Genomic DNA, 15,962 nt, shown 5'->3' on the forward strand with positions numbered 1-15,962 from the left:
TGGTCACCCTAATGTACAGGGGACCACATCATGACCAATGAATAGTTGTGGAGTATGGAATGATGTGCATGATTAAGAAGTTGACCAAGGTATTGTGAAAGGATAAGTGCCATCAGAATGCTGAAAGGTGAGGACAGGGAAATATCTATTTGAGACTAGCATGACAATGGAGGTAGAGGAAAGGAGAGAGAATGATACAATGAATGTGAGGGCAGGTAGGATGCAAGGTAAAAACAAAGGAAATCCTATCAAAGGTCTAAGAGGAAGGGGAGGGCAGGGGTTGAGAGCAAAAATGCTTAAAATAGAACATAGTAAAAAGTCTGACAACACCAGGTTTTAGTCCAACCTATTTATTTGATAATATACTCACAAGCTTTTGGGTTAGCCCCTTCGTCAGGTTCAAATAAATAGGTTGGACTAAAACCTGGTGTTGTCAGACTTTTTACTGTGTTTACGCCAGTCCAACGCCGGCATACCCACATCATAAAATAGAACAGTCATTCTTTCAACCATGACAGAGCATTATCCTCAGTGAAAAAACAAGCAAGACACATTGAAGGCACAATTGTTGTGTCCTGATTTTATGCCAATGTTGCAGTTAAGTTGCCCGACCATTCTAGTATTCCTTTCTTTTCTAGAGGTTTGATTCAACTGAATGGCTTAACAGAATTTGACAAGATAAGAATGGCAGGCTTCTTTCCTTATTTGGTTTAAAATCCAACAATCCGACTTCTTCCTGATCCATGTTCATTATTAGGGTAAATGGGTATACCAGAAGTAGTTTTTCTGCCCGTGTTTTTTATTTGCAGACTTTAAGGATGAATTCAAATTCTAAAACACCTTCCTTTGCATTATTAGCCCAGACTTTTTGAATATTAACTCAGTGACATAACAACTATATGACATATGGTTCTGAAATGGCAAATGGAATTTAATGTTGGCAAGTGTGAGGTGGTCCACTTTGGTAGGAAGAATGGTAGGAAGGACTATTACTTACGTGGCGAAAAACTGCAGCAGGCGACGGTGCAGAGGGACCTCGGGGTCCTTGTGCATGAGTCGCAAAAACCCAGCTTGCAGGTGCAGCAGGTGGTCAGGAAGGCGAATGGGATGCTGGCCTTCATAGCGAGGGGGATTGAATATAAAAGTAGGGAGGTCTTGCTGCAGCTGTATAGGGCATTGGTGAGGCCGCAGCTGGAGTACTGTGTGCAGTTTTGGGCGCCGCACCTGCGCAAGGATATTTTGGCCCTGGAGGGAGTGCAGAGGAGGTTTACTAGGCTGATACCGGAGTTGAGGGGATTGAGCTATGAGGAGAGGCTGAATAAACTGGGCTTGTACTCGTTAGAGTTTAGAAGAATGAGGGGAGATCTCATTGAGACGTATAAGATGATGAATGGGATGGATAGGATAGAGGTGGAGAGACTCTTCCCGCTCAAAAAAGACAGTAGGACTAGGGGGCACAGCCTCAAGATAAAGGGGAGGCGGTTTAGAACGGAGTTGAGGAGGAACTTCTTCACTCAAAGGGTGGTGAATCTCTGGAATTCTCTGCCCGTTGAAGTGGTGGAGGCTGCCTCGCTAAATATTTTTAAGAAGCGGGTTGATGGGTTCTTGATAAGAGAGGGGATTAAGGGTTATGGGGAGAGGGCGGGAAAGTGGAACTGAGCCACAACAGATCAGCCATGATCTTATTGAATGGCGGGGCAGGCTCGAAGGGCTAGATGGCCTACTCCTGCTCCTATTTCTTATGTTCTTATGTTCTTATGTTCTTATGATGAAATATCATCAACCTGAAAACATCAATCACTCTCTCCATAGATGTTGTCAGACCTGGTGAGTATTTGCAGCATTTTCCATCACTTTTTCAGATTCCAGAATCTACAATATTTTGTTTTAAACAATATTATTTTATTCATCATCTCTCCCAAATTGCAAGTACTGCATATATCTCAGAATTTTTTTTATTCTATTCAAGCTCTTCTGAGGCATATATTACAACTTAATGGAGCTTGGGTCATGTCAGAGCAGAATCTAAAGAAATATATTGTATATAAGCCTGCAACACATTTCTGTATCCCTGTTGGAGTAAATAGGTGCCTGAGTAATATTTTTTTCTCTGCACATCCATCGAAGATACCATATTGAATCAGGACAACAGGCCTCATAGATACATTGAAAACATTATAACAAAATACAAAATGCAGTAGCTAAAAACACACATTCCAAATCATTTATTAAAAGGCCTGAGATACAAATAACTTCTATTTATATAGCGCACTTCTTATATTCTCAGGATTCCCCAAAAAACATTCATAGCTGATTAATTATTTCAAACCATTGTAGGTAAGTACAATGGCCAAGCAAGATTCCACAAGTGGCAATGAGATAAAAAAAACCAGCAAATGATAGCTTTGGTGGAGGGATTTGCCAGGATACCAGGAGAACTCTCTGCTTTTCTGTCAATTAAATATACAACTTTTGGGAGGCAACTCTACCCAAATCAATATCCAGACACGGGGACAGAGCTTTTCCTAAACGGCCAAGCAACATCAGTTGGCTTTAGTCCAGTATAGTGAGTGACTGTTACTGGGAGCTACAGTGTAAATGCAGCAATAACTGTATGCCAAATACATCAAAACTGGTCATCATGTTGAACTTGGATACACAATTTAATGAGAGAAATCCTTGCCTTATAGCCAAACAGATTGATTTAGAGTTGGGGTTTTGGTCCATTTAGTAAAGCTCATATCAAATAAACTTGTGCGTTCTCTTGAAGTCCACTTGCCTGGGAATTGTATATTCTTGCATATTGTGTGATCACTATTTCTTACGAGGAACATGTCTACATCAGTAACCCTTTTGTGAGTAATTGTTTTTGGCGAGAGAATTCATACACCTTTATTACCTGCCTATAACCCTCAAGTTTCACTAGTTAGAATAAATTGCTCAAGAGGAGAATTGAAAAGAAATACTTGCCGTTATGTGGGACTTTCGTAATGACTGAAATCTCCCACCACATCAACCCACCCCCTTCTTCACAAATAGTGATTCCCCCCCCTCAATCCCCCATAACTACTAACAGCTCCACCCCACCAGCCACCCCCTTCCCAGTACTGACACCCCAAATCCCTCCCCACACCATTGCCCCCATTACTACTACTGCCCCAACCCCCACAACTACTAACACCCATACCCCCCCCACAACTACTGACCACTCATAACTCCCAAAACCCCCCCATAACTATTGACACCACCCCCATAACTACTGACCTCCTCATAACTACTGACCCTATCCCTATAACAACTCACATCCCCAACCCATAACTACTAACCCCCCATAAGTACTGACCCCCAAACCTCATAACTACTGCCCTCCAACCCCCATAACTACTGACCCTCCATAACCCCATAACTACAGACCCCCATGCCATAACTACAGACCTCCAAAACTACTGACTCCCCAACCCCCAAAATTACTGACTCCCCACCCCCATAACTACTGACCCCCTCCAAGCCCCATAACTACTGACACTCCAACCCCATAACTACTGATCCCCCCAACCCCATAACTACTAACTCCCCACCCCCATAACTACTGACCCCCCAAGCCCCATAACTACTAACTCCCCATCCCCATCACTACTGAGCCCTCAAACTCCATAACTACTGACTCCCCACTCCCATAACTACTGAACCCTCAAACTCCATAACTACTGGCTCCCCAAACCCCACAACTACTGACTCCCCATCCCCATAACTACTGAACCCCAAACCCCATAACTACTGACTCCCACCCCCATAATTACTGACCCCCCAAATCCCATAACTACTGACTCCCCAACCTCCTAACTCCTGACTCTCCAAAACCCATAACTACTGACTCCCTACTCCCATAACTACTGACCCCCCAAACCCCATAACTACTGACCTCCCCAACCCCCATAACACCTGACCCCCACACCCCCATGACTACTGATCCTGACCCCCATGACTGCTGACCTCCCACCCCCATAGCTACTGCCCTCCAACCCCCATAACTACTGATCCCCAATTTCCATATCTTCTGACCCCGACCTCCATAACTACTGATTCCAACCCTCATAACTACAGACCCTGACCCCCATAACTACTGACCCCAACCCTATAATACTGACCCCCCAACTCCCATAACTACTGACAATCCCAACCCCATAAATACTGACCCCCCAACCCCATAACTACTGATTGCCCAACCCCCATAATTACTGACCTGCCACTGCTCATAACCACTGATCTCCCAACCCCGTAACTACTGACAGCCCACTCCCTTATAACTACTGACCCTCCAACCCCCGTAACTACTTACCCCCACCCCCATAACTAATGATCCCACAACTCCCATAACTACTGACCCCCACAACAACTGACACCCACTCCCATAACTACTGACCCCCACCCCCATAACTATTGATCCCACAACCCCCATAACTACTGACCCCAACCCCCATAACTACCGACAGTCCACCCCCCCTTAACTACAGACCCCACCCCCATAACTACTGACCCCTCAACCTCCATAGCTAATGAATCTTACCCCCATAACTACTGGCGCCCAGCACCATAAGTACTGACCCTCCCAATCCCCATAGCTACTGACCCTTACACCCCCAAAACTGCTGACCCCCCCATAGTACTGACCCCCTACTCCCCCATAACTACTGACCACCCCATGACTACTTACCACCCCCACCATCTCCCATAACCACTGACACCCCCTACCAGCCACCTTCCTTCCCAACTAATGACACCCCCCAATCACCCTTCACAACTAGTGACATCATTCCCCCGCCAACCCCCCTTCATAAGTACTGGCAGCCCCCCCCCCACCCCACCCCAGCACTTTACAGCCAATGAGGACTTTGGAAGTATCAGAAACGGGCAAAAGACTCTCATGAGGACTAATGTGAAATGTCCTGAGTGTTTGTGATATTAATTGAGAGATACTCTGGGATATTTTTCATCCCTCTGAGAAGCCAGGCAGGGCCTAACCCCAACATTTCATCTAAAAAACAATACCTCTAACAATGCAACACTCCATTATTACTGCACTGGAGTATCAGCCAAGATGGTAGCTTTTTAAGTCCAGGACTGAGATTCAAACCCAAAGCCTTTTCACACAGAGTCTGCTTACTAAGCCCAGGCTAACACATAGCTAACAAATAGATCCATTGAAAATTTACGGCACAAAAGGGGACCACTTAGGCCCTTGCTGTCTGTACTGGGTGGAAAAGGAAAATGAAGCACTCAGCCTACTCCCTAATAAAAATGTCAAATAGCAGGATGTGAAATGACATTTGGAGATGAGGCAACCAAACTAACTTCACTGCATAACAATAGGAGGTAGTGTTCTGTTCAGTACAGAAAGCCAGAGAGAATGGTGAGCAATATTCTGCTTTAGGTCCTACAAAGACACTTCACTAAAGGACATTAGTTATAATTCATTGTTGTTAGTATCACTGCCCTTTTGTTTGTTAGAAGTTTGAACTGGAACTAAGTGAGAAGCTAATTCAGTGTGGCACGGTGGTTAGCACTGCTGCCTCACAGTGCCAGGGATGCGCGTTCGATTCCCAGCTTGGGTACTATCTGTATGGAGTCTGCATGTTCTCCTCGTATCTGCATGGGTTTCCTCTGGGTGCTCCGGTTTCCTCCCAATGCCCGAAAGGCAAGCTGGTAAGGTGCATTGGCTGTGTTAAATTCTCCTTGCGTGTACCCAAACAGGCATTGGAGTGTGGCAACCAGGGGATTTTCACAGTAACTTCATTGCAGTGTTTATGTAAGCCTACTTGTGATACTAATGCATAAATGCTTGCAGAACCTTCATTCTGATTGGCTCCCATAAGCAGCCAATCGAGAGAGGGCTGGCGTTAACTCATTGCCTCATCGGTTGCAAGTTCAGTCTGACCAAGATTCCGTCCAATCAAAGTATCGCGACTTCAATGTATCGAAAATATTTTAATCTTGCGGTTTTCACAATTGATACAATATTTAAGATGTCATTAATATACTGTACAATCATGTAATTCATGGCGTTTTACATCAAGGCACAACACAAAGTATATTACATACATGCCTTGAGAGGCAACATTTACTACATCCCCGAGATACTGAAGAGTGCTGTCGAGACCAAGTTCTAACAGCACAGAGCTGGAAGTCACATTGCACATTGTGCCCAAGCATTATTAAATAATAGAATATATATATATACCATCGCTTTTATTTCAAATATAATTGGATATAAAACATGATGTAATGTAAAAGTCAATTTTGGTACACAATACACTTAGGAAGTGCTTTACATAAGAATAACGAAGATTAACAAGATGGGGAATCGGGACAAAACTATGAGTTTGGATTATAACGTTAAGACGATGTGAAGTAAACATTTCCAATCGTTTATTGTTCTCCGTGCTTCTGCTATGAAGGAAGCGAGCCAAGCGACATCTAATCAGGAGTGAAAGAACTTTGCCTCGTCAGTGACTGTTGTCTGCCTGGAAGACACAAAAAAATACAGGAGACTCAGGACGTTTCACTAAGTACTGCATTTGTCTGCACGATGCGAGGAGGTTAGTGCGCATTTGCTGAATACAATATCCGCTTTCGAAAATTTCTCAACTTGTGATTTTTTTTTGTGTGTTTGACAGAGGTTTGGCAATATACAGTTTCTTTAACAACATATGCTGATTGTACACTGCTTAGGTGTAGTACTTTCAAAGCAGGCTAACTATAATCCGTGTATTATTTGTAGAAAGCTGGAGCAGGAATTCAAGGTGCATTGGCCATGCTAAATTCTCCCTCAGTGTAGCCGAACAGGCGTAGGAGTATGGTGACAAGGGGATTTTCACAGTAACTTCATTGCAAGTTAATGTAAGTCTACTTGTGACACTAAAAAATAAATAAAACCTTTTTTAGAAAGGTTTTATAGAATTATATCGTCAGGGTGTCTTGAAAGCGTTATTTAAAATATTCACATGTGGTCAATGGGGCATCAAACATTCTATTGAAAAGAATTACTAGTTGTTTCAGCTGCTTTTTTACAGACGCTAAAAATATCTGCAGGCTACTATCTTGGTGAAGTAGAAATGTTGCTTCATTTAATTGATTTGACTCCCATTTGAGATTGACCATCCCAATGAACGGCCGTAAGTAGTTAGGGTGAAAACTGGGCCGAAGCAGGTTGGAAATTAGTTCAACTGATTCATTAGATGTCACACTCAATAGTGATTAAGATCAGCACATACCTTAAAACAAACACTGCAGTGAACCCAATGTCCCGAATTGCAATATCATGATTGGAATCAAAAATTATACCGGATGAATTTTAACATTTATTAAACCAAGGTTGTACAAAACAATTCTCAAAAACGTGTTCAAGCTGCAATTGTGATGATCCATTGATGATGAAACATCAGGTAAACCAGATAACTAACAATGGCAAGCTTGGTACTAAGGTGTGAACAGCTTCTCCCGGTGTTGTCATTAACGTGCAACATTATGATTTAAAACAGAGCCCACACTAATTACATAAGAAACATGCAAACGTCGATGTTGGTACCAACGTTCCCCAACAGCTGAGAAGCAGTCCATTACCAGTTCCCTGAATCGTCTACATCTGAACGTTTCTCCTTCGCCTCCCGAAGGCGTTGGCCCCTACATCGGTTGGGACAAAGTCGCTGTTGCCCATTCCTCCAGTCCGGCTGAGGAAGTCAGCCAGGCGGTGAGTCGCACAGGTGGCGGTTTTGCAGGCTCGCTTCTCCAAAGGAATACTGCTTCACAGATGGAAATAAACACACACAAAAAAATCATCAGGTTAAATGCATATCCCCATAGGCTAAAATATTAACGTTTCCCCTTCAATCCATTGTTGCTGAAAGACTCGGGGTCTGCATAACGGTTAAAAGATCGGGTTAACTCTTTTTTGTGTGTATACATATATTGTTCTTAATTTTTTTACTCTATCCTTAAAGTTACAAAGCCAATGCTCAGAATGGACCGGGCAATCCCAAATCCATTCCTTGCTTGCTCCAAAAACTAAATTCAAAATCCAATTGAATCCAATTCATGGTCCCCACAAGACAGACAAACAAAATCCAAGCTGACAAGATGAGGCACTGCGCCCCCCCCCCGGCCCCTCCCCGCATTTGGGCTTGATCTGAAGCTTGATCTTAGCCAAAAGGCCGAGTGATAATCAGACATATGATTACACAGCCCACATAACAGTAATAGGCCTTTCGGGCCAAGTGGTTCAAGTCAGGCTTTATACTTCTCTCCTGCTACCCTCCTCCATTTAAATCCTATTAGAATATCTTCTGTTCCTCTCTATTGTCCTTTTTATCGGAGTTTTCCTTGACGCAAAACATCTCTGATTCCCACCAACCCCCACCCCGCCTCTCTCCACCCCCACCACCGCTTTATTGAGCTCGATATAAACAATCAGAAGGCACACACGACTACTGGTTGCGATGCCCGACAGCTCAGTGCTGACATGTGATTTCCATATGGACTAAGATCGCATTGTCCATGCAGGCAGGCTTTGGCTTCTGACCACAGACCTGGGGTCTCAAAAACAGACAGCAACCTCCCACTGGACAGCTGTGAGGAGTCGAAAGGGCACAAAAATATCCAATCTACAAACAAATAGGATAACAAGACTGCCCACGCACAGAAACACATATCCACAGAGGGAAAATAATGACAATATTGAATCACAAAATGTAAATTGATACTAATCAAAATGGATACACTGCAGTTAGCCCAAAAGAAATGCCTGAAATTGCAGGCTGTTATTTCCATTTCTTGTGGTCAACTATGTCTGCAGTCTAATCCATTTGCCAATTTGCGGGAAGAATGTGGCAGTGCTGCTGTTACTTAGAGAGCTTTCAGATTTTAATTCCGCCCACTCTACTCTGACCCAATCAACTCCACATTATCCGATCCGAAGCAACAGAGCAAGACCCTTCAACTGAACAGTCTACGTGGGACAAAGCGACCTTATAGGGAAAAAAGGCGTTACAAATAAAAAAAATCATTTTTACTTTATAAGAAATATTTTAAAATGTATTTTCATTGAACCCTAATTCCGCCCTATTGAAACTTATGCAGAATACAATGAACCCTATCTATAGAACAGCAGTCCTATTCAAACACTGCAATGGACATTGAACCATTTGCCTCAGAACCACTTAAAATTAAAATATATAGCTACTGTTTTTCAAGTTGCCACCCATTAAAGTTGCCAATGAATGCCATCACGTATAAATATTATTCAGTTGCAAGTCTACATACATGAAGAGCGGAAATAGCTCTTGACCTTTTTAAACTAAGTTACCGAAGACACTGGTAACATTGGACACTTGTAAAGTTTCATATCTCATCAGAAATGCGAACGTCAGAAAGTGAAACTTCTACACTACTGAATAAGCCAGTGTACCTACAATCTTTCAGTCGAATACATAATGTTATAAAAATAATGTTCCAGGTAGAAAAATAAGTTTATTGAATAAAGACCCATGTCATGCACGAAGAAGCATTCATTTAATGACACACTGTATAGCCACAGAAGGCAGTAAAACTATATAATGAGAAAATGGGTTTTAAAGCTAAAATAACTGCTTGTGAAGGTTAATGTACTATTCTAATTTATGTCCATGACTAGCATTCTTCGTCATAAATTGAGGCGGAAAAAAAACATAGCACTTTATCAGGCGGATTATCCTCCAGGCATTTAATATCCATGCATCACAACAAACGGTTAGTTGCTTTCAAATGGCTCTCCGTAGTTTGCATAGCGTTCATTTTCCAGTTCCGGGAGAATGTTCCTTTTCTTGCCAGGAGTTGTCGCTCCTACGTCAGTGCGTTGGATGGTTTGTAATTTGTGTAACTCCTGGGACAATTTTCCCACCACACAAGTGCTCAGACTCGTGCACCGTTTCACAATGGATCTATCCAAGCTGCAGAAAAAACATGCAAAAACAATCTCATAATAACGCATGCGGGGTCATGCACTTATATGTCGGCAGAACATCACAGTTTTCATCTAATAAACAAGCAACTGTTACATGCAAAAAATTATCTGAACTGAGGAACTATCGCTCGCATTATAATGCTTAAAGATGCCCGTTATTATATCAAGAAGACTTGCAAAAAGGATGGCCATGCTTTTTCTCGTCGGTTCCAAACTTAGAATGGCAGCTTTTTAAAAACAGTTTATTCATGCATTTTGAACCAAATGCCGAAACAAAACCAGCTCGGAAATGTTGAATGGACATGCACCCCTTCAAGCATTCGTTTCATACTCGTCACTGGAACTTGCAGGCATAATTCACATTTCCCCAAGATTATTTCTCCCATGCAAGGTTAAGACAGAGCATGAACTCTCCTTTTGACAGATCATGTCGCTTTTTAAAAAACATACCTTTTGATCACAATCCTCCTTTACAAACAAGCTATTGATTTTCCTCAACATCTAATGAACCCCATTGTGGTGTCTTATGTCAGATAATTCTGGCTGATTCACGGGAAAACAAATTAATTGCACATTACATATCAAGACTCAGCCGCGATTGTTATATATGAGAAAGCAAGTAACTTTTCCAATCAACATCTACTGGCTGATGTAAGTGACTCTACTCTTAGAACAACACACTACTTGTATTATTTAATAATCAATATGCCTCGAACAATATCGCTCAACCATACCTCGTAATGAAATGCTGGTACTCCCTCCCTACCAGCACCATGGGTGTACCTACACACATGGGCTGCAGCGATTCAAGAAGCTCGGCGCCACCTTCTCAATAGGCAGTAACTGCTGGCCTGGGCAGTAACTGCTGGCCTAGCCAGCGACGCCCACATCCCGTGAATGATTGTTCTCATGTCCGCGTTACCTTACCTATTGGCATCGGGGACTTGTTGCTCCAGTTCCTCTGCCATCATCTGCATGAATTCCTTTACTAGCGCATTCAGCAATCGTCGAACTTCGTAATCATTGAGGGCCACCCTGTCTGAAGATGACTCCAGCATAGATCTAAATCAGAACCTCACAGTGAGTGTGGCGATACGCTTGTCTCCACATGCAATTAAATCAATGGGTCAGTTATAATTCTATTGTCGCCAGAATATATGCATATATTTAAAACCTTTCGTGCAATCCTGATACAGTATGGGGGAGGGGGTTGCGGGGAGGATGGCGTGGGTGACCCTGCCTTTGTTACACAGGCCATTTAAAAATTACTGCGAGAGAACAGATTTGTCCTGTTGCATCAGTTATGCTGCTAGTAATGTGTGTCTGTGAGATTTATGACTATTAAATTCAGTCTTGGCTCAGTGATAGAGCTCTGTCCCGCTGAGTCAGCGTTCAAGTTTTCATTCCAGAGATTTGAGTGCACACTCTGGGCTGTCATTCCACTGCAGAAGAAATGCACTATGCTGTCTTTGCACTAAGACATATCCCCTCCTCCCCACTCGGGTGGATTTATAAAATCATGCAATCTACATCACTGCCTATATTCAGCTCATTGCTGAGGGGATTACGTTGGATTTTGCTGCTTCCAAAATTGGCAGCTGGGTTTCCTACATTAAAATGGTGATTAGTGTTTGAAAGTGCCTAACAGGCAGCGAGTGTGGACCATCACTGGTGTGGCCAGGGTATTCAATACAAATTCAATCGCTAAATTTAAATCCATGAGCACAAGGATAATTGAGCGTGCGCATTAATGAATAATCCCAATGAGATTAATAATCCCGGTGACAGCCGAGCCATTTAATAAACCTGTACAATTTCAGTTCCCTTTCAAACTTCATTTCCACATCAGTCTGACTCTAATTCTACATCCTCTGTTGCTTTTTCTCTTGTAACTTCTCAAATGGATAAACTCATGAATAAGAAGTGAAAATGCTCTATACACACATATCAATATATCAATGCGAGAATATCGAAAACAATCCCCAAAATCAATCAGAACAAACTAACAACCTTCGTTCTCAACTGTTTCGGATTGTATTGTATTTTACTGATACGGCTGCATGTTAGTCAACACTTGATGGATAACGAAATTATTAAAATGAAACATTGAGTGTACATTCAGCCGATGCTAATCCCCCACCCAATAGAAATCCAACTGAAACTATGTGAGAGGAAAAGACCAGAGAACTCTCCTCCCGATGCCTACCTGAGAGGGACGGCGTGGGAGCTGTTTATCTGACATACAAAAACAGCATAAACCATGAGGAAAGCGGAGATCTTCAGCAGAACCATGTTTCTGAGAGAAAGACAAAGGCACGATTTTATCCAACCCATTGCACGGTCCATTACACAGCACCTTGCGAAAAATCTCACTCTAGGGCGCCACTCCGAGGCACCCAGCATTACTTCAGCCAAATTATGTTTGTTCCTTTCCTACTCCTCCCGGGCTCAAATTGGGATGTGGTACCCAACTCAATTAACAAATAAGTGTATACATATCTAGGGACAATAGGGGGAGGGGGGAAATGATGTACTAAACAGAATGAAAATTAAAAGACAATTTGCTGTTAACCAAATTAGGCAAAAATCAAAAATTGGACTGAAAGATACAATGATTATTACTCAATTGATGAAACTTGACAGCACTGGAATTACCCAGTTAACTAATGGATTGTGTAATGGATTACCAGTGCTACTGGTGGTATTGAAAGTCAGTTTCAAGGACCTAAAAGTTCAACCAAATTATTACGCAGCTGTAATCCTGGAATAGCGGTGTAATTATTTACTCAAAATGGATATTCTCTCTGTCCCTCATCCCGTTCACAGTTCAGCCATCCTAATCACCAGGGACTATCTTTCTGCCAGCTTTCGATTAGGTAGAAGCAGAACTCCAAACGGCATGCTTAAAAATCCTGTTAGGAGCGAAACAGCTGATAGAGAGCGGGTGTGGAAACGTCTGCGCGGCGGCGAGGGGAGGGGGAAGGGGAGGGGGAGGGGGGCAGATACAAAATTTTCCTGCAAAAACTGATTTAAACCTGCCTGTAATTAAAACTCATAAAACATTTTTTTTCAATCTGGCGTTTGCTAAATGTGATGCAGGCAATTGTGATTTGTAGATCGGCTTTACTTCAAATGTGGCCATCCAAATCGTTTTCCACGATGATAAAATACATTGAAACGCGAAAAATAAAGCAAACTTTAAAGCTACAAGTAACAAATTAATATCAGACACCCTAATCAGGCACAGTCGCATCTATTGGCTACATTATAAAGTTTGCAAAGAACTGCATGCACTGGTGAATGCAAAAAAAATGCAAAGGTAGACAATGCAATAGATATCTTGACTTGCAGTCAGTTATCTGGTTATGAACACACAAAAATAGATTGAAAGAGATTGGTTTTCAGTCTACAGAGCTAAAATTTTCACAGAATTGCAATAAAGTACAATGAAAAAATGTAGCAAAGCGGATAAAATAGCGAACGTCGTTTATACCTTTGTCAAAACCTACAGACAAACGACAAGCACGCTGGCAATCGCATTCTCTTACCTGCAGACTGACTTTATGCGAAGAAATAACAAAGCAAGTTTCTTCTTTGACTTGGCTTTTTTTTCAACTCTGCTACTGTGGATTGCTCGACGCCCATCCTTTTATATCCAACCTTGCCGGCTCTCTGTGTGCCCACTGAGTGGGTGTAAGATCGTCAACATTCTGCCAATCATAAATCTAGCCTGCAGGAAGATGCCAATCAGCGCGGGGCTGGCGGCTCGCCCCGCTCATGACGTCCTTTGCTCCACGGCGCTTCATTCACAAAAAAAGTTGCAGATCACGTGAAACAGTCGATGTCGGCTTTTTTTTAACTTGCATTGAGGTCATTTAACGTAAAGCAAATCAGACGATTAATGAACAGTCTGGAAAATCATCTCGATCAATTAGAGTTTTATGGTTACTAAAAATGTAACATTACGTGACTCCTAAATGCCAAGAGGTCTGCTTTGTCGGCAAAGAAAGTGAAGGCTGGTCACTTTGTACAGGGCGACATCTGCTGTTATGCTCATACACTGCACTGGTGTGAATCTGCCGCATCGAATTCACAGGATTTTATATATGTATAAGCAACTATAATATGTATCACCTCTTCTCTACACTTACAATTTCAAAATCAAAAAAAACTGGAGAAAGTCCAGCTTTTAATATAATAAATGAAATATCAATAATATGCTCCCTATCCTGTGATGTATCTTTCTTTTAAGTTTATTTTACTTATTAGTGACACAAATACGCTTACATTAACACTGCAATGAATTTACTGTGAAAATCCCCTCGTCGCTACACTCGGGCACCTGTTCGGGTACACTGAAGGAGAATTTAGCATGGCCAATGCATCTAACCAGCACATCTTTACCACTGTGAGAAGAAACCCACGTAGACACGGAGAGAACGTGCAAACTCCACACAGACAGTGACCCAAGCCGGGAATCGAACTTGGGTCCCTAGCGCTGTGAGGCAGCAATGCTAACCACTGTGCCATCCACACGGTGTGCAATGGATTGTAAGTTACATACTGAAAATGACAGTAAGTGGTGCTGATGCTATCACACAGGCGTTGATTTTATAGTTGCATTTTGTGAAATTGGGCGTCCCGTTCAAAAGGTGAAAATAGTTCGAATATCAGGGCACTTATATATCCAATCATAAAATTTCTATGGCATCGTTCACAAGCAGTTTGTAAGAAAGGGCAGATAGTTACAAGTTTCTCTGACCAGAGGAACTGCCCCCACTGCAATGAACGTGTTCATAAAACCAGCCATTCCTCATGTGCACCTACAAAAACCGGTGGACAGATCTAAAGAGAACGACATTTCACAATTAACTATGTTTTGGGATCTTCGGGAGAATTTGAATTTAGGCATACATAACAGAGCAATTGTATTTTCATGGAACCGGGAAGCTAGTGCAAGTGAAATCACAGCTTCCCCACTTTCAATTAACATCTTGCGTCTTCTTCCGTTCGCATAAACTAACATCCGCTCAATATATCAAAAACGCCGCAACTGGAACTGTCGAGTTTATTGTTCCTGCGGAACTGAAGTTCTTCAAAACTATTTACTGGAGTTGCAGGGTCACGAATAGAAGAAGGGTTGTGTAAAGGGAAGAAATCATTGCACTGAATGTATATCATTATTTATATTGGAAGAGTGGACGAGCAGAAGTTGATTGATCCGGATACACTCACGATTAAGGCAAGCAAACTACTTAGTTTGCCATCGCTTCCAGTTTTCCACCATGAATAACAATCGTGTCATAATGCGTTTGACTAGCAAGTGTGCCTTACGTCATTTTAGCAATCCATTAGACTTACTGAGCTTCCCCGCAGCTGAGCTAAGTCAGACAGAAATAACCGCGCTCGTAAATTATCCTCAGAGCAAGGCGAGACTCAGGGCTCTGCTACTTGTAGGCAGTAACTGAGAGGCGAGGTTGATGTTGAGAGTGGACAGGCTCGGTGAGCTCTCCGCGGTGCTGTAAAAGGTCGAGTGGCTATTCACTTCCACCAGCCTTTCTTAAAACAAATTGAACCGCCGCCACCCATCCAAACCGCTTCCCGGAGCCGCGGGGGTTAGATTGAACAGAGGCAGTGTTTATTCAGTTGTCCATTAAGTAAATGGCATGGATTATTTCTGTTTGCTTCGCTTTGACGGGTGCGGTATCGATACTTAAGATCTGTGCAGCTGCAGGATGCGGATAATGATTGCATTATATGGGCAAAAATGTGAGGTGACCCTTCAAAAGGGAATAGGGTGATTACAAAATGGTCTGGGAGGGGAAAACTCTTTTAAAAAAAATAGAAATGAATGAGTTGAGAATGAAGGCATAGTTAGTTAGTCTAAGTGAAGTTAAACACAAGTAATTATTAGGCAAGTAGCAAATGGCTGGTTCCTTCCTTTGGGGAGGAAAATGCGTGATTATTA

The 15,962-nt window shown here is 42.4% G+C and overlaps 1 protein-coding gene across 2 annotated transcripts; it reads right to left on the reverse strand.

Annotated features, from left to right (window-relative positions):
* Window positions 1–6,434: 6,434 nt before the first annotated feature.
* LOC145344443 (calcitonin-like) lies at window positions 6,435–13,600 on the reverse strand. 2 transcript variants are annotated; one of them, XM_080191579.1, is made up of 5 exons: window positions 13,543–13,600; window positions 12,201–12,290; window positions 10,922–11,056; window positions 7,621–7,796; window positions 6,435–6,521 (listed from the first exon to the last, which is right to left on the reverse strand). In XM_080191579.1, exons 2-4 carry the CDS (start codon window positions 12,284–12,286, stop codon window positions 7,637–7,639), a joined length of 381 nt encoding a protein of 126 aa, XP_080047705.1. In that variant the 5' UTR covers window positions 12,287–12,290; window positions 13,543–13,600; the 3' UTR covers window positions 6,435–6,521; window positions 7,621–7,636. The 2 variants fall into 2 exon arrangements, with proteins under 2 accessions (XP_080047705.1, XP_080047704.1); XM_080191578.1 differs by lacking the exons at window positions 6,435–6,521; window positions 7,621–7,796 and adding an exon at window positions 9,582–9,980.
* Window positions 13,601–15,962: the final 2,362 nt, after the last annotated feature.

Source organism: Carcharhinus amblyrhynchos, chromosome 6 (genome assembly GCF_965287045.1).
Source record: "Carcharhinus amblyrhynchos chromosome 6, sCarAmb.v2.hapA, whole genome shotgun sequence".
NCBI lineage: Eukaryota > Metazoa > Chordata > Chondrichthyes > Carcharhiniformes > Carcharhinidae > Carcharhinus > Carcharhinus amblyrhynchos.

Coding starts and splice junctions, on each gene's coding strand:
- LOC145344443 (XM_080191578.1), bottom strand. CDS start 12,286: ATGGTTCTGCTGAAGATCTCCGCTTTCCTCATGGTTTATGCTGTTTTT. Junction 11,057..12,200: donor TCCCACGCCGTCCCTCTCAG/GTAGGCATCGGG, acceptor GTTCTGATTTAG/ATCTATGCTGGAGTCATCTT. Junction 9,981..10,921: donor CAAGTCCCCGATGCCAATAG/GTAAGGTAACGC, acceptor TTTTTTCTGCAG/CTTGGATAGATCCATTGTGA.